General features: G+C 43.1%; 1 protein-coding gene across 1 annotated transcript in view; it reads right to left on the bottom strand.

Moving 5' to 3' along the window:
* The window catches only part of LOC135912395 (uncharacterized), a 120,776-nt gene that overhangs the window by 49,071 nt on the left and 52,488 nt on the right, over window positions 1-19,217 (bottom strand). Inside the window, exons 5-6 of the mRNA XM_070541017.1 lie at window positions 17,009-17,153; window positions 12,043-12,309 (exon numbers count right to left, since the gene is read on the bottom strand). Of these exons, the coding sequence (XP_070397118.1) occupies window positions 12,043-12,309; window positions 17,009-17,153 (412 nt within the window). The remainder of the gene's footprint in view (window positions 1-12,042; window positions 12,310-17,008; window positions 17,154-19,217) is intronic.

Genomic DNA, 19,217 nt, shown 5'->3' with positions numbered 1-19,217 from the left:
CCCAAATTATTGTATTACACATTCAGCTATACCTTATTAGCGAGACGAATGTTCAATTTACCTAAAGATAATTGTCTAGGGCAATGTGGAGTGCAACGCTAAACACTAGTGCAAGAAAAGGATGATTTTATTTGGCAGTGATGTGTAAGGTAGAAGCCACCACCCTCCGGAGACTATTAAGGAATAGATATAGTCATGGAAATATCATACACCGGATACATCCCGCACAATTGTCATATCCATGCCGATTCGCTGATGTACCGGACACCCTACAACAGGCAGTGTTGGTGTGCCAGCAATGCGATAAAGGCACTCCAGACGAAGCTACCGAATCGCTACACTTCTGGCCCTGGCGACAAATAACTCCAATCATTATCACGATCGGAATCCCTATAGGCGACCGAACAAACGTGGGAGGCAATGCTAACCCCACCGAGCCTGGAGGATCAGCAATGTTTTGCGCACAGGTCACGTGCCGCGCCATCAGCCAACGGCTTCCTGGACTGAGAGAGCCGACCACCCAGGATGACGATAGGCCACCTCCTACCTGTTTCGCCTAATAATCGTTTACTCCTCCTCCTGAGTTAGCGCACGACATCCAGAAGTTAATTTGCAGCAACCACTTTCAATCGGCGATTTTCAGTGTAAGTGGTTATATATAATGACTCCGACGTATTTAGTTGAGCAACAATCCTCTAGTGTTTAATGATTTCCACCTGGATATGGAAGACGACTTATTTTCTTTTTAGTGGGCATGTGTTAACGCTTAACATATTTCATAACCATGGGCAGATATTTTTTAATTCGACGTTTGGTTTCAGCTCAAGATGATTTCAATTAATAGGTCGAACTATCATGCATTCATCTTCAGCCTAGAGCAGCACATTAGAAGGCTTTACTACGTGCAGCAAATCATCCACATCTAAGGCAAAAAGTAATAAATAGCCCGCGCGCCATTTCTGCAGGAACACTGGTGCGACGGCACCGCAGAGAACTCGTCATGGCATTCATTATGACTGATTGCTAAAGACCTTTAAGGTAATTCCAAAAAGCGCAAACATACCCCCACGACAACCAGAATCTCGTAGTTTATATACTAGTACAGAGCAATCAACAGTGTCGACTGGATTGAGAATGACAGGCACTAACGTATCGTAAGTCAAAGCTGTGTCCTAATGGTGATGGATGCAGCCTAATCTGGTCTGAAACCATGTTGCTCATGAGAGACCCCGTTAACTTTGCGATATATTTATAAACAAGGTTTTCAATGATGTCTTAAAAACAAAAATTATGTATGCTCAAAAGCAAATTGGCATGTAATTAGACGGGTGAGAGCAATCGTACTTTTAATATTTCGAAACAACCTTTGATGTTTTTACACAAGTTCGGTGCTTTGCTACTGCTACAGAATCATTGAATAGGCGGCATCAAAGTGGTCCGAGAACGTAAAGGTTTTCTTTAACGACCCTTACATTTGCCTCATCGAATCCTTCCGTCTTTTGATGGCATTCTTAACTCTACAGATGTCGTTTCTTGAACGTTCATGTGGTGCAGTGAAACAAAATTGACACTAGAATTCTGAAGACTATGTTCATGACTGAGCTCCGCAAATTTTGCAGCTAAAAATGGACCAAACGAAAGAAATAGATGTTAAGTAACAAAATCGTGCTGACAGCAATAACATAAGGAAGTGCCCTTGGTGCACGATGATTTCGAACGACTTCATTCACAATTGCTCAAGTTTTCTTTTTTTTAGTTACGGCTCGCCTGTTCTACTGGAATTTCGGAATTATCCATTTTACTCTCTTTCGTCGTTACCACAGACTTGTTGCGTATTGCTTTTAAGTGGCGTCAATAAAGGTAGTGATCTTTTTGAGTTTTCTATTTACCACACCACTAATCCTTGCTCTGTATGAATTCGGCAATATTTTTTGTCATGCTGAGACATTGATGCGTGTCACTAGAACGATTTGAAGCTTTTCTAATCCGTCTGATTGCACTTTCAAGAGCGGAAGTGAAATTTAAAGATTTCGGATGATCTCATCACGCTATGTCATGACCTAAATTACTTATAATAATATCTATAAAATCTTGTTGTCTATTTTCATTACACACCTAGGACCATCACCTTTTTCTACTGGGAATTGCCGACACCGAAATTAATGGCAAGTGATCGGCAGTAGGCTTATCCTATACACAAAGGTAAACTAGTCTTTTTCGAATTTGTAATGCATGATCCATCGAAGTAGCGAAAGTGCAGGTACTCTGACGAGATTCCGAAAGTAGTATGATTTTATAAGTGTGTATAGTCATCATGACCTGAACTACAGGTGTGAGCGTTCATATCACGATCTATAAACACCAGCTCGTCAATATTCTTTTGGTTGGTACTCTAAACGTCGTTTTATATTTGTCAAGAATGCAGACATTCGGAAAGACCACAAGGTTCACGGAATGTAAGTGATGATTCCGAGAGTGATGAAAGACTCAATAGCATACATCCCGCATGAAGGTGGCGGGAATGTTGTAAATACGTGCTGCATATTGTAAAACGAGAGCTACGACTCGCCCACAGAAGACAATCGCACGACTGACACACCATTGCGTAATCACGAATAACAAATATTTCGCCCTTCTTTGGCCACGTTTCAGTGACAGCAATGATGTCAAGGCGTTGCTGCTGCTAAGATAGAAACGAAAAAAGGTGATCCAAATTTTTATGTGCTCTGAGTGTTGCCATAGAATATTGTCATGCATCGGTGAGAACAGTTGCTGCTAACATGTAAGTTTGTAAGCGGCATTCTTAGTAGCACGTGGTATTAAGCAAAGACTCGATCAAATTAATTACGCCACATGACAAACTAGTCAATTTCTACTTTAACTGTCCTCCTCATAGTTTTTGAACAACCCTTTGGCATAATAATGTTTCCGAATGCCTGGGGATAATTGCCAATAACTGGAACATTCATTAAACCCATTACTTTAGAAATAAAATTAGAATAACAACGACTTTCACCTTGCTAGTTATGCCTGCTCTCTAAACATCAAACATGCACTTTATTCTACGTCGAATACCTATTTTTGCAGCAATACATAGCTGCATGACTAAAAAAAAAACTGATGACAAGAGGTGGACGTCAAGCTGTTTTACAGGAATCGAGGAACACATTTTATTAACTAAAGGGCAAAAAATCCCATCATTCCGACTTTTTGCGTTCCTTTTTCTTTACGGTTACCATCCATTTCCCAGAAATGTCAGACATTGGTGAACGAACTCGTTTTTAAGTTGTGTAGCACGTAACAATTATTGGGCAAAATATTTTAATGACAACCCTTCGTATCAAAGTGCCTTACAAGGTCCTAATACGCCCACAATTTCGCCTCGTGTATTAAGAAAATAAATTTACATTTTGGTCAATGCCCTGCTAAGAATAATTTAACTATGGTTACGTTAATATCTTGAAAGGAGTAAGGAAGATTTAAAGTAGAACGTTTATTGTGCAAAAAAGGACGCGCATTTTCAGTGGCAATATATTCAATCAATCAATCAATAAATCAATCAAATCCTCATTTCCAACGACAGTTGGGGGTCCCTTAGGCGAAAAGCGGTAGTAACACCACTTGAAAATACCTAAAGGCTAATTGCTATAGGATAACAAGGTTTTAGCACTTTGTCTCAGTGAATATTTTTTTCTGTGTTAAATATGTACGTCAAAAAACCAGTATTCGTTCCATTGCATGAAACGTTTTTTGGACTAGTATAAATTTTTTTTTAGGACTGAATATGCTTCATTTGGTCCTCCTAACTTCACTGAGCCGTATTATATCCCATTTGCTGCCCCCTAACTCCTCCAATAGCACTGCTAGACTGGCCTGACTAGATAACGTTCTATCGTTAAACGTTGCCAGGTTCAGATCCCAATGGCGGCCTGTCCGGATCCAGGGATGCTTAGCACCCTCTGCAGCGTCACAGGTCTGGCCGCCGCCGTGGTCAGTTTCTTCGCAGCTGCTGGGGACTGAGTGCCGGGGTTTGATTGTCGTATTCATATGGCAGGTTTTGGCCAAGTACTGCACCAGGGTGGCCAGTCCTGCTCCGGTGAGGGAGTGCGTTACCGGTTCTGGTCACCGGGATCAGGCCGCATTGCAGGCCTGTTTGTGCAACTTTATCAACACGCGGATTTTTTTTTATTCCGGCGGAAAATTGCGAGGCACCGGGATTCGAACCACGGTCCTCTTGCACACGAGGCGGATGTTCTATCTCTACGCCACCGCTACGGTTCTGTGTTACAGGGGCTTAGCGGAGAGACGAGAACTAGGAGTCGGATTCCTGGTTAATAAGAATGTAGCTGCTAACATGCAGGAATTCTATAGCATCAACGAAAGCGTGGCAGGTGTTGTTGTGAAACTTAATAAGAGGTACAAATTGAAGGTCGTACAGGTCTACGCCCCTACATCCAGTCATGATGACCAGGACGGTGCACAGCTTACTCTCTTTCAGCTTCGGTATTCCTTAGCTTTGTGAAATTGTCTAGCGCAGTGGAAACAGCATCCTAATTCGCGTAGTTTCTCATTTTTCTCGTCTAATGTTAGTTCCGCTGGGCAGACATCCACCGAGTGATGTTTGTCTCCGAAACTTCTATGAAGACGTGGAATTGGCGATGGATAAAGTCACAGCAAAATACACTATACTGATAGGCGACTTCAATGCCAAGGTAGGCAAGAAGCACGCTGGAGATAAGTCATTGGGGGAATATGGCATAGGCACTAGAAATAGCAGGGGAGAGCTATTAGTAGAGTTTGCAGAATAGAATAATATGCGGATAATGAATACTTTCTTCCGCAAGCGGGCTAGCCGAAAGTGGACGTGGAGGAGCCCGAATGGCGAGACTAGAAATGAAATAGATTTTATACTCTGCTCTACCCCTTGCATCTTACAAGACGTGGACGTACTTGGCAAGGTGCGCTGCAGCTTCCATAGGATGGTAAGAACACGAATTAGCCTTGATTTGAGGAAGGAACGCAAGAAACTCGTACATAAGAAGCCGATCAATTAGTTAGCGGTAAGAGGGAAAACAGAGGGATTCCGGATCAAGCTACAGCATTCGGCTTTAACTCAGGAAGAGGACGTTAGTGTTGAAGCAATGAACTACAATTTTACGGACATCATTAGGGAGTGTGCAATAGAAGTCGGTGGTAACTCCGTTAGACAGGATTGCTGGAATTGTGTACTTTAGTGAGTCTGTTGACGAGCTGGAAAGAGTTGTCTCTGTTTCTGTATTCTTCTGCTTCCATTTTGGGTTACACATCGTGGTGATATGTCGCCCCTTGCATTTCGCACAGCTTAGTCTCTTCCAGCTTCGGCATTCCTTAGGTTTGTGAAACTGTCTAGCACAGTGGAAACAGCATCCTAATTCGCGTAGTTTCTCATTTTTCTCGTCTAATGTTAGTTCCGTTGGGCAGACATCCAGCGGGTGATGTTTGTCTCCGCATAGTATACAACTCTCTGGAGTCAGGTTCACGGTTAACATACATACAGAACCTTCGAGATGCTCATGAGATTGTCGTATTGCGGTTGAGGCTTGTTCTATCTTCGTCGTCAGAAGTCGTCATTATAGCCTGTTCTCGGCTTCTTATTTCAAGGCCCAAGAAGTCTAGAAGAACAGACATTTCTTTAGTTTGTCACTAGTAACACCTGCATTTGTCGAAGGCAAGACGCGTTGAGTACAACGGAGTACCATTTCTCGCGAAAGATTTTGTATTATAGCAGTTTTCAGAAGTGCTCCATATTCTTTTTCTCCGACGCCAAGGTTATGCAGGGATTTCACTAGAGTCTGCACTTCTTCATGCATTGCAACCTTTGAAGCGCTTCGAAATCTTCGCAAGAATGAACTTTACGTATGTTTAGAAGACGAAGCATGTGGTCGTTAACAATCAGCGACTTCTGACCGAATTTATCTTTGAGATGTTCTGTAGCTGTGCTATTCCTCTCGTTAGTTGTCGCCAGGCCTTTGATGACACCTTCCGCTTTACTCATCAAGTAGGTGCGTAGATATTTTAAGTTGTCTACGTATGTGATATATCGGTTTTGGTGAACGGTAGACTCAGATTGATCACAAAATTCTGGCCATTTAATGGGTTCACCATGAAATTTCGGCACATCAAGCTTAGGTAGCTTAAAGCGTGAGCGTGCTTGATGAAAGTCATCGTGAGATGCGTGCGTAGTCATTGTTTGCAGAGCGAATAAAACACGTTCAGTGCGGGATTTCGCGAGGACGATATGTTCTTGATACTGTCCTACACTTTGAAGCTCATCCTCAAGGTTATCATCGGTAACATGCTCTTTTACTTGGTTATCAGGTTCCGTAAGCATCGATTCCTTTATCTTCAATAGGTTAAGATGGTCGGTCACCCGATGGTGTTGGTTCCGTCTGCATAAGAGGTGTCACGTCATTGATGATCCTGGTGACGGACGGCCGCTCGAACGGTAGCACGCTTCCGTCGTAGTCTTTCCGTGTCGTCACGTCGGTAATCAGAGGCCTAGAGATGACGTGGGTCGTTCTTCGATTCCTTCGCGGCATCATCGCGTTGATTGCGTCGGTCGGTCGTCCTCTTCATGGAGCTCCCTTCATCGCCAGGGGTCGTCAACTGTAGATTTGAAATCCTGGTCACGGCACCATATTGTTGAAAACCAAGAAGCGGAGTCGAAGTGGAGAACATCTTGTTTATTCGACGCTTGGGAAAACAACTAAAAAATGCAGACGCGCGGTCGTGCCCACGCTCGCTTCTAATTTCGTCGTCTTCCCTTCTTTTTCGGAGCATAATGTTTAACAGTAGTGGAGGAGGATTCGAACTTACGACCTTCGGATTAGAGGCCCGGTGGCCTACCTCACCTCCACACCTCCACTTCAGTCACATACCTTCAAATGGAACACTTCTAATGGGACACCTAAATCCGAGGATTTGAAGTTCTGACCATACGAACCGAGCAACCGAGATAGCTCAGTCAAGTAAACCTGTAGGTGGTGAGGCCACCCTATGGCGCAGGAGAACGGCCCAGAGGATGCTACATGTTTAAAAATCACTTGAATTATCCGCCGTAGACGGAGAAAACAGGGCAAAGGCGGGAGATAGAAATTCAAGACGATTCAAGCAGCATCCAAAGAATAAACTTTGAACACAGAACGCGCGTTTCCTCCGTTCCATCATCACTTCAGTGTGCGAAACCATTCTGAATAAAGACAAAAGAATAAGTTGGGAACCAGCACATCAAACAAGGAATAAAAACAAGAGACCGGCGCACGTAGTGCCGTACTTGCACAAGTTTGTCACACAATCTAAAGGAAGCGTCAAATATATATAATGTTAATTTACTTTCAGTGCGCCCTGCAAGCTCTCCTCGATATGCGTACGCATGAAAATGTTGGAAAGGCGCGTGAAACACGTGCAACACCTATCATAAATATTGTTTCACTGACTGCAGGCACCACGTTATCTATCAGATACCCCTGAGCTGTGGAAAAAGCTTATCTAGCTGAAACGGGACAGTGTTTATACGACACAGCTCGCCAACGCAGCAGTAGCCTAAAAAATTACTTTGGGATTCATTTAGCAGGACAGTGTAACAAGTGACCCTGCAGTTCCAGATTTAAAAAATCATCGGGAAATGAGAAGGTAAGTAGAAAAGGGAAATAATAGAGGCATATCACATTAAAAAGGACGGAGATAAATGTGTAAGCGCTCCCTCTCTTGCTATATCGGAAAAGAAATGTCTTTTTGTGCATGAATTATGATGGTCAGTTTGCAGATATGTGTCTGACTGGTGTACACATGCCTGTGCTGGAAAACGTTTAAAATTACTGGATAATTTCAAATAAACTTCCGGTTGGCAGTCAGCGCTTGCCTGTGATTTGTTTCTTCGTGTGCTTGTTTCATTCGCGCTGTTCAACGCCAGTTCTATACAAGAACCAACTAGCCCTCATCAAGATCTTACGAGTTTTCATTATTTTGTCAACACTGAGCTCAATCAAAAAGGCTTCTAGTTTTGCTCGTTCCATGAAAAGTTGCAATTCACCAAGATGTATTTTCCAGCGACGTTGTTTAAAAACTACAATGGGTAGTGGCGGTGCGACTTTGATGACAGGAGGTAAATGATCGTTGCTTTACGAGGTGCTCAGTTTTGCCAATTTAAACTAGTAACGACACATGGTGAGGAAAAGCTAGGTCCAGGACACTAAAGTAGCGCTATGTAGGCGAGAAATGTGCTGGTGTACTTGATTTTGAAAGCTGAGATTATTGGATCAAATAAAATCAATAGCTGCCCGTTTTATCGATTCTATCGCTGTCCCAAAGGAAAAAAAATGTGCAATACAATCTCCTACTAAACAAGAAAAAATTGTGGATTTTTTACGTGCCAAAACCACTTTCTGATTGTGAGGCACGCCGTAGTGGAGGACTCCGGAGATTTCGACCATCTGGGGTTCATTAACGTGCACCCAAACCTAAGTACACGGGTGTTTTCGTCCCCATCTGAATGCGGCCACCGTGGCCGGAATTCGATCCCGCGACCTCGTGCTCAACAGCCCAACACCATAGCCACTGAGCAACCACGGCGGGTCCTACTAAACAAGAAGCTTCGGCCACCGGTCTCTTAAATTTTCCAGATCTGTAACTGTAAAATGAGTATGGGGTGGAATAAGCAATGAACAAGCGGTGAAGGTTTTATGCAATAGAACAGTGATGGTCACAGCCTGGAAATAGGTATCCAGTTTTCCAATTCTGGCAAAAGCGCCGCTCTAGACGGCTACGGCGACTCCTTCTGACAAATGGGTCGAATGAATGAGGGTTTTATTATTATTAGACAACATAAAGTACAATAAGGCAATAATATACAGGAGGAGGTCCCGAGGTCAAAGACTGTAATGGGTCCTCCTGTACAGTGTATAAGTAAAAATGTAAACAAAAGTGTTGACAGCGCCTTTACGAGAGCTTATTTATGATGTCATTAATATCAAGTAGATCATGGCTCATTCCTTTACCATTCGAATGAATGATCAAAGTCATTGAAAAAGAATCAAAACTATTTTCTTATTGGTATGTGAGCAAATATGTGAGAGGCGACATGTAAGCAAAGCATATTTATTCTTATCAAGATGGGCAACCGTTCAGGCTTCGCTTCGCTTTTTCGGCGCAGTTAAAAGAAGTCTGTCCTTAGACCGCTTCAGCAGGCACTGCTCCTTTGGTGTTGATAACGCCGGCATATCTGGATCAACGTCTGTGGCATTTTCCTAGGCACTTGAGGGTTGAGAACTAGCCTCTGAGAAGCGAGTCGCCGGTCTCGGAGATCGATTCAGTCTTAGGTACCTACGAAGCCCTACCTACCTACGGGTCTGTTGTGGATAATGATAGAGCAGCAGTGGCCACTGCCATGAAGAAGGCGGATGGCGCTGTAACAGCAAAACCATGTGTGACCGGTGCAGACCCCAGAAACCGATGTGACCGGTGTAGATCCCAGAAACCAATGTGGTGTTGCCCCTTGCCGCGCCATACTGACATAGCTTGTTCGAAGTAAGTGACAGAGCGTCTTCCTCGCTTCATAGAAAGAGATCCCATTCACTGTGAGTGGAATCATTTTTTACTTTCCTCCATAAAGGACAAGATCGCGAACAAGCTGCCTGATCTCGTTTGCAGTTTGCGCATGGTGGTGAAGCATGTCCTAGAGATGACCATTGACACTACACTTTGCGCGTCTTGCTTTACGTCTGCATGATTGTGACGCATGCCCGAACCTCTGGCACTTTAAGCGCCACCTTGAATTCGGTATGTATGACCTGACGTCGGTCTTTTCATACCTGCGTCGATTCAACTGGGGAGAATACTTGTGGCAAAAAGAAGTGTAACATCTGTGGTTTGAATTTCTTTGATGTTTCGGTTAATCGTTATTCTCTGGACGCAGACGCATCTGCGGAACTTGCCCTCTGAAATTTGTTGTTTTGGCAATGTGTACGTACATGGTGGATGCTTCAAGCGTTAGAGGCTTCAATTTAAAGTTCTGACGTAACTTGTCACACCAGGACATAGCGATCGTAAAACTATGGGTATATAGTGTACACAATATATGTCGTGAAAGGCTCTACTAGGAAACCAGATCAGCAAATACCGCAGCGTTGCCATATAGTGTGAACGTGCTCTAGTTATCGAGATACGAATTGTACGTTTGCAAAGTAAGAATGATGGAACAGCGCGAAAGAAAACAGTCTTGCATTAGGACACACACAACTTATAAGGGAAAACGAACCTCAATGTTGACGTTTCCACAGCGTAGTTTGCAATGAGTACGTTATTTGGCACCTCAAAGCTCACGTTTGATTAGGTTCACGTGTACAAGATATCACGACTTATCAAAAAAGCTATTTCTTCGCCAAACAACCTTACTCACGCCAGACTCCTGAACATGAGTCTTGCAGTGTGAAATGCCTAAGGTATTTTACGCAGGTGCTGATGCGGATGATTCGTGATTACCGACGCACTGCTAAAGGACGGTACGCTACCACGATGTCGACAATCACTCGACAGGTGAGATACCAGTGCACCTCACGAACATATGTTGCTGAGTGGGACCTATCGGTCGCACCTTTCATGGCAACATTACCACAGCATATTAGGGACGTACGACTACGACATCCCGACCAGCGCACGCAATAAATCAGCTGAAACATTTCCTCCTTTGAAGCACGAATATTCATGATTCGTCCGGGCTTCCATATGCTGTCGAAAGCAAAAATGTGTTTTACACATGGATATCAAAATGTTCTTGTTTAGTTACCCTAATGAATATGTTCAATGTATTTAGAGGCTCTTATGTTTAGATTAGTACACTTATTTCAAGGAAAATTCCACTTTCTGAATACAGTGCCCATCGTGTTTTCTTCGTTAGTTCCTAACTTGCATGCTGCTGACAACGAATTTTCAAGAAAGGTAGTTGGTAAACGTTGTCTATTATTATTCGCGCTACACTCTGCTAAATTAAAAATTAAATTCTGTTTGTGCGTGTCAAAACCACGACCTGATCATGAGTCACGCCATAGTGGAGCATTCCAAAAAAATTTGAACCACCTGAGGTTCATAAACGTGCAACTAAGCCTAAGTATACGGGTGTATTCGCATTTCACACCCACTGAAATCTGGCCGCAGTGGCGCGATTTGAGCTGGCAGTGCTTCTCGGAACGACTGAGAAGTGTGAAGGGTTTTTTTTCGACACGCCTAATAAACTTTTATGCGCCAACCTCGTAGCATTGGGCTTACAGCTACAACGACGAACATAATGTCTGTAGAATTAATCTGTGCTTTATTAAAACACAGTGCTACATTGTAACTGAATGCTGCCAATTTAAAATTGCATTGATGCTTCGATGCTCTATCATATTTGTCCTGAATATCTCGCAAAATCGTAGACCTGCTACCGCATTCTATCGTCGCCCCTTCTTTATAATTGGGCTGCCCAGTAAAAGACCACATATATGAAAATGATATTTCAAGCAATGCAAATTCTGTCTGACCACTGTACTTACTAGTGCCCCAAAAACATCAGGAAAATTTCAGATATTGAGGAAATGAAGTCTCAATTGCTATAGTGTCATTCTAAAGCGCAATGCAGAAAAAAACAATCATCTCTATGCGTTGCCTCATTCATATTTATTATCAATATGTTTTTGAGTGGTACGCTGCCAGAGCACTAATATATGCATTGATACTGTGAGGTCTTTTTCTGTAGAAGACAAGAGTTCAACATCCTGTGTGCTACATACATAAAAATTCTGTGGAACACTGAAATCACTAGCTACTAAAATCTTTAGGTGTTCGAGTCAGCAATCTGTTACATTGCGCCCTTTGTGTATCATACGTTAAAGAGGGGTGTTCCAAACGTTAACCATGGAGAAAGCGAAGAGCTTCCCTCCTTCGTAATGCCAGTCATAATGCTCCTGTTGAGTATTCTGACGTCAATTCTTCCCGAGTTCGAAATGGCCGCTCACAGACAATACGCACCCACTCCGTGTGTAATGTGCGCACCAGGCCCAGTCCACGTAAGTCTGACGATAGGCGTTCCGTCGATCTCAACGTGCCCTTCGACAGCTCTCAGGTCCATGATATTAGCAGGAGGAACATCACTCCGCCGGAGGTCCCTGGTGACCTTGAAGGAAGCGCCGCCTGTGATTCTCTGGAACGGGCGCGTGGGCTCCAAGTCCCCTAGGAGGGTATCCTTGAAAGTGTAGTTGGCTGGTGCTGGTCTGATTGGTAATTCGTTTGATGACACTGCAACCCACATAACAACAGCATTGCTACCGCACTAACTTTAGGCGCGGCAATCTAGGGACAAACTTGAAAGGCAAGAATATCTCTGGTCGCATTTGATACCAACACTGCATGCTGCGTAGAACGTCCGTGGAGTACCTGCATGCTATGACCGCAATAATAGACTGAGACATGCCGCAGATGTATGCGTGCTGTTTTAAATACAGCTTGTTGAAATAACTTCGTATTCGTGAAGGATCTGATGTAATATGACGAGTTTCGGCCACGTATGATGCAAAGATGCGCAAAGTCAAAATTTCAGGTGGTACTGTTGCGATGTGCCTCTTTGCCAGAGCTGGTACAGATTGCAGCAATCTTTGAAGCGACAAGTTGAAACAGCCCACATAGGCAGACCACAAGTGTCAGTCATTACACTTTTATGGCTCAGCCTCGCCACGATTAAGCTTCCGGAACAACTCAGTGTCATTGAAGTCTTAAACCATACAATATGCGCCGAAAATACAACGCTATCGACGAAAGCATCCAAAACAGGCCAGCCGCAATCCTTCCTTCTAGAGGTAGGTGCTCAACCAGATAGAACAGCACCTCACCACATGCGGTCGCTAGTGCACCTCCAAAAATGTATCTTTAGTACTTTGTATTAGGCTTGAAGCAATTGTGCCACGTCTATCATATAGGGCGTCCAGGCTAGCGCTCACTAAACTGGTCAAGGAAATTAAAAGAATAAAAGCATGGGTCAAAATGCAATTTTGAGACGTGAGGTATTCATGACACCGTACCTGTCGCGTCAAAATACCGCACGTCTTTTAATTGTCTCTTGGACCGTGTTTTTAAACTTTTCCTTATTATACAGCTTGGTGAGCATTAGCTGGGGCACACGCTATATGATAGCCTACACCTTGCGGTAGGATCGATTTATTTATAAACTGCTGGCGGTCATCACGTGGCAATTCATTCACGATTGTTAGACAACTCACCATCTCTTTCAACCAGGCTAAGGCACTCTGAACTCCTTGGTTGCTAGAAAAGTTTGAGAGTTGTGCTTTAAAGCAATGGAAAACTTGTCTTCATATACGAATATACGTAAAACACTTGCACAATGTTAATCAAATTCTAGGTCAGTCTCCATGCTTGCTGGAAAGGTGCGGCGCATCAGACGCGCAACCCACGACCCTATATGCGCACGCTGCAACGCTGCACGGGTAATCGTTCAGTGAGGATAAAAGGAGTCGGCCATATAAAAAATCCTTGCAGAGGCACCAAAATATGAAATAATGCAGTCGTACTGATCTGAAATTCTGTCATGCATTTCCAATATGTACTTCCTTACAACCACAGCCACTTTCTTGCTTTGTACGCCAAACCTTAGTGACATCCGAATAACTATTCTTTAATTTTTATATCTCCATGCTGCTTCACGAGCTGACCTTCATTGATGCACATTTGCTGATGTCGTTGCTAAACTGTGGAAGCATTATATCCCGATTAATGATTCCTCGGTAGCGTTTAGAACTATAAATTCGGGCCATACGCAATATATGTTAGTTACTGCACCTGCGAACCGCCCGGGGCTGTTTATACGAGTTTAGAAGAACTTTTACACTAGTGTCGACCAAACACAGCCGATCTTTATCGCAAGGCTATCGCAATGAGCAAGTCATGTTATCACAGAGATTCGATGGAGTTGCCAGTGAACTGGCCTAGTACGAAGCAGCACCGGATGAGAAATAAACTCGGTCAGTTGGAAGGATTATCTATTCTCCTTTCCTGTTAATCTTGAGTTTGCCCAAACCTTGTTTGATTGCGATAATTGTTGCAGCAGTGTTTGTTCAGAAAAGGTAACACTTAGAAGAGTCACGAGTAGATTTTTTCTTCAGTGAAAATGTCATATGAGGAAGGTTATCGTCCTTCTAGAAAGAAATCACCCTTTGTTTTGCTAGAACCAGTCGGAATTCAGGGGAGAAAATGGTATTTCATTAAAGGTGCACAAGCGAAATTGTGCGACTTGAAGATTTTACGTGTTTGAAGACGTATCACCAAAAAGCAGAACATTGTATGCCACAAAACATTTTTGGTAATGGGAAATTCTTACAATTACTGGCCCAAAAACTTACAATTTACTCAAATAATTTAATTTGCTTATTGTACCGTCGTGCATTCACGGCATTGTTGAAAGGAGTAAGTGATATCTAAACAAGGAGAGGGAAACTACAGTATGCAAATAACCTTGAGAAGAGTAAAAAAATAATGAGTTACAGGTTTCATAATTATGCGATCCTGTCAGATGGTTGCAAATTGTTCAATGTATTGTTGCAGTGCGTGAGTAAAAGAGAGGACATATTTATTAAAAAAGGAGCCGTGTTCAAAATTTTATTACCATATTATTGTAGTACAGGTTCACCTATACCTTATTAGCGAGAGGAATGTTCAATTTACCTAAAGATAATTGTCTAGGGCAACGTGGAGTGCAACGCAACGCTAGGTACAAGAAAAGGATGGTTTTATTTGGCTGTGATGTCTAAGGAAGAAGCCACCACCCTCGGGAGACTATTAAGGAATAGATATGGTCATGGAATTATCATGTACCGGATGCACCCCGCACAATTGTCATGTCCATGCCGATTCGGTGAAGTACCGGACACCCTAGAACACGCAGTGTTGGTGTGCCAGCAATGCGATAAAGGCACTCCAGATGAAGCTACCGAATCGCTACACTTCTGGCCCTGGCGACAAATGACTAGAATCATTATCACGAACAGAATCGCTGTAAGTGACCGAAGAAACGGGGGAGACAATGCTAACCCCACCGAGCCTGGAGGATCAGCAATGTTTTGCGGACAGATCACGTGCCGCGCGATCAGCCAATGGCTTCCTGGACTGAGAGAGCCGACCACCTAGGGTGAAGAAAGGCCACCTCCTACCTGATTCGCCCAATAAGCGTTTACTCCTCCTCCTGAGTTAGCGGACGACATCCAGAAGCTAATTTGCAGCAAACACTTTCAATCGGCGAATGTCAGTGCAAGTGGTTATATACAATGACTCCAACGTATTTAGTTGAGCATCAATTCTTTAGTGTTTAATGATTTCCACATGGATTTGGAAGACCACATTTTTTTGTGGGCGTGTGTTAAGACTAAGGATTTTTCATACCCATTGGCAGATATTCTTTAATCCGACGTTTGGTTTCAGCTCAAGATGATCTCCATTAATAGGTCGAACTATCATGCATGCATTTTCAGCCTAGATGAGCACATTAGAAGGCTTCACTACGTGCAGCAAATCATCCACATCTAAGGCAAAAAGTAATAAATAGTCCGCGCGCCATTTCTGCAGGAACACTGGTGCGACGGTACCGCAAAGAACACGTCATGGCATTCATTATGACTGATTGGTAAAGTCCCTAAGGTAATTCCAAAAAGCGCAAACATACCCCCCGACAACCAGAATCTGGCAGTTTATATACTAGTACAGAGCAATCAACAGTGTCGATTGCTTTGAGAATGACAGGTAATAACGTATCGTAAGTAAAAGCTGTGTCCTAATGGTGATGCAGGCAGCCTAATCTGGTCTGAAACCGTGTTGCTAATGAGAGACCCCGTTAAACTTTGCGATATATTTATAAACAAGGTTTTCAGTGATTTCTTAAAAACAAAACTTATTTATGCGGAAGAGCAGATTGGCATGTAATTAGACGGGTGAGAGCGATCGTACTTTTAATATATCGAAACAACCCTTGATGTTTTACTCAAGTCCGGTGCTTTGCTACTTTTACAGAATCACTGAATAGGCGGCATCAAACTTGTCCGAGAGCGTAAAGGTTTCCTTTAACGACCCTTACTCTTACCACATCGAATCCTGCTGACTTTTGATGACATTCTTAACACTATAGATGTCGTTTCTTGAACGTTCATGTGGTGCAGTGAAAGAAAATTAACACTGCAATTCTGAAGACTACGTTCATTACTGAGCTCCGCAAATTTTGCAGCTGAAGATGGACCAAGCGAAAGAAATAGACGTTAAATAATCAAATTGTGCTGACAGCAATAACATCAGGAAGTGTCCTTGGTGCACTATGATTGCGAACGACTTCATTCACAATTCCTCAAGTTTTTTTTTTTGCAGTTATGGTTCGCCTGCTCTACTGGAATTTCGCAATTATCCTTTTTACTCTCTTTCGTCGTTCCCACAGATTTGTTGCGTATAGATTTTAAATGGCGTCAATAAAGGTAGTGATATTTTTGACTTTTCCATTTACCACACCACTAATACTTGCTCTGTATGAATTCGGCAATTTTTTTTGTCATGCTGAGACATAGAGGCATGTGACTAGAACGATTTGAAGCTTTTATATTACATCTGATTGCACTTTCAAGAGCGGAAGTGATGTTTAAAGATTTCGGATGATGTTTTCGGACTGTGAGGTCTTTTTCTGGAGAAGACAAGAGTTCAACATCCTGTGTGGTACAGATATAAAAACTCTGTGGAACGCTGAACTCACTAGCGACTGAAGTGTTGTAGTCAGCAATCTGTTACATTGCGTCCTTTGTGTATAATACGTTAAAGAGGGGTGTTCTATACGTTAACCACGCAGAAAACGAAGAGCTTGCCTCCTTCGTAATGCCAGTCATAATGCTCCTGTTGAGTATTCTGACGTCATTTCTTCCTGAGTTCGAAATGGGCGCTCACAGACAATACACACCCACTCCGTGTGTCATGTGAGTACCAGGCCATGTCCATGTAAGTCTGACAATAGGCGTTCCGTCGTTCTCAACGTGCCCTTCGACAGCTCTCAGGTCCATGATTTTAGCAGGAGGAACATCACTCCACCGGAGGTCCCTGGTGACCTTAAAGGAAGCGCCGCCTGTGATTCTCTGGAACGGGCGCGTGGGCTCCATGGAAGTCCCCTAGGAGGGTATCCTTGAAAGCGTAGTTGGCTGGGGCTGGTAATTCATTTAATGACACTGCAAACCACATAGCAACACCATTACTACCGCACGAACTTTAGGCGTGGCAATCTAAGGGCGAACTTGAAAGGCAATAATATCTCTGGTCGCATTTGATACCAACACTCTAATGCTGCAAAGAACGTCCGTAGAATAGCTGCATACAATGACCGCAACAATAGACTGAGACATGCCGCAGATGTATGCGTGCTGTTTCAAATACAGCTTGTTGAAATAACTTCGTATTCATGAACGATTTGATGTAATATGACGAGTTTCGGCCACGTATGATTCGAAGATGCTCAAAGTCAAAATTTCAGGTGGTACTGTTGCGATGTGTCTCTTTGCCAGAGCTGGTACATATTGCAGCAGTCTTTGAAGCGAGAAGTTGAAACAGCCCACATAGGCACACCACAAGTGTCAGTCATTACACTTTTATGGTTCAGTCTCGCCACGATTAAGCTTCCGGAACAAGTCAGTGGCATTGAAGGATTAACCCATGCAATATGCACCGACAGTACAACGTTAGAGACAGAAGCATCCAAAACCGTCCAGCCGCAATCCTTTTTCCTGAAGGTAGGTGCTCAACCAGATAGAACAGCACCTCACCACATGCGGTCGGTAGTGCACCTCCAAAAATGTATCTTTAGTACGTTGTATTAGGCTTGAAGCAATTGTGCTACGTCTATCATATAGGGCGTCCAGTCGAGCGCTCACTAAACTGGTCAACGAAAATTAAAAGAATAAAAGCTTGGGGTAAAATGCAATTTTAAGACGTGAGGTATTCATGTCACCATACCTCTCGCGCCCAAATACCACACGTCTTTTAATTGTCTCTTGCACCGTGTTTTTAAACTCTTTCTTATTGTACAGCTTGAAGATTAGCTGGGGCACACGCTATATGATAGCCTACACCTTGCGGTAGAAGCGCACTATTTATAAACTGCTGGCGGTCATCATGTGCCAATTCATTCACTATGGTTAGACCACTCAGTATCTCTTTCAACCGGGCTAAGGCACTCTGAACTACTTCGTTCCTAGAAAAGTTTGAGAGTTTTGCTTTAAAGCAATTAAAACCTTGTCTTGATATACGTATATACGTAAAACACTTGCACGATGTTAATCAAATTCTAGGTCAGTCTCCGAGTTAGCTGGAAAGGTGCAGCGCATCAGACGCGCAACCCACGACCCTATATGCGCGCGCTACAACGCTGCACGGGAAATCGTTCAGTGAGGATAAAAGGAGTCGGCCATATTTAAAACCCTTGCAAAGGCACCAAAGTATGAATTAATGCAGTCGTATTGATCTGAAATTCTGTCATGCATTTCCTATATGTACTTCCTTACAACCACAGCTAATGTCTTGCTTTGTACGCGAAATCTTAGTGACATCCGAATAACTATTTCTTTATTTTAATATCTCCACGCTGCTTCATGAACTGACCTTCATTGATACACTTTTCTTATTGTCGTTGCTAAACTGTGGAAACATTATATCCCGATCTATGATTCCTGGGTTGCGTTTAGAACTAAAAATTCCGGCCATACACAATATATGTTAGTTACAGCACCTGCGAACCGTCCGGGGCTGTTTATACGAGTACAAGAACTTTTATGCTAGTGTCGACCAAACGCAGCCGATCTTTATCGCAAGGCTATCGCAATGAGCAAGTCATGTTATCAAAGAAATTCGATGGAGTTGCCAATGAACTTTCCTAGTACGAAGCAGCACCGGCTGAGAAATAAACTCGGTGAGTTGGAAGGATTATGTGTTCTCCTTTCCGTGTGAATTTCGAGTTTGCCCAAACTTTGTTTGATTGCGATAATTGTAGCAGCAGTGTTTGTTCAGAAAAGGTAACACTTAGAAGAGGCACGAGTAGATTTTTTTCAGCGAAAATTTTATATTAGGAAGGTCATCATCCCTCTTGAAAGAAATCACTCTTTTTTTGCTAGAGGCAGTCGGAT

Source organism: Dermacentor albipictus, chromosome 6 (genome assembly GCF_038994185.2).
Source record: "Dermacentor albipictus isolate Rhodes 1998 colony chromosome 6, USDA_Dalb.pri_finalv2, whole genome shotgun sequence".
In the NCBI taxonomy this organism is placed as follows: Eukaryota; Metazoa; Arthropoda; class Arachnida; order Ixodida; family Ixodidae; genus Dermacentor; species Dermacentor albipictus.
Note: the sequence above shows the minus strand (reverse complement) of the source record. Positions and strands in the feature narration are given on the sequence as shown.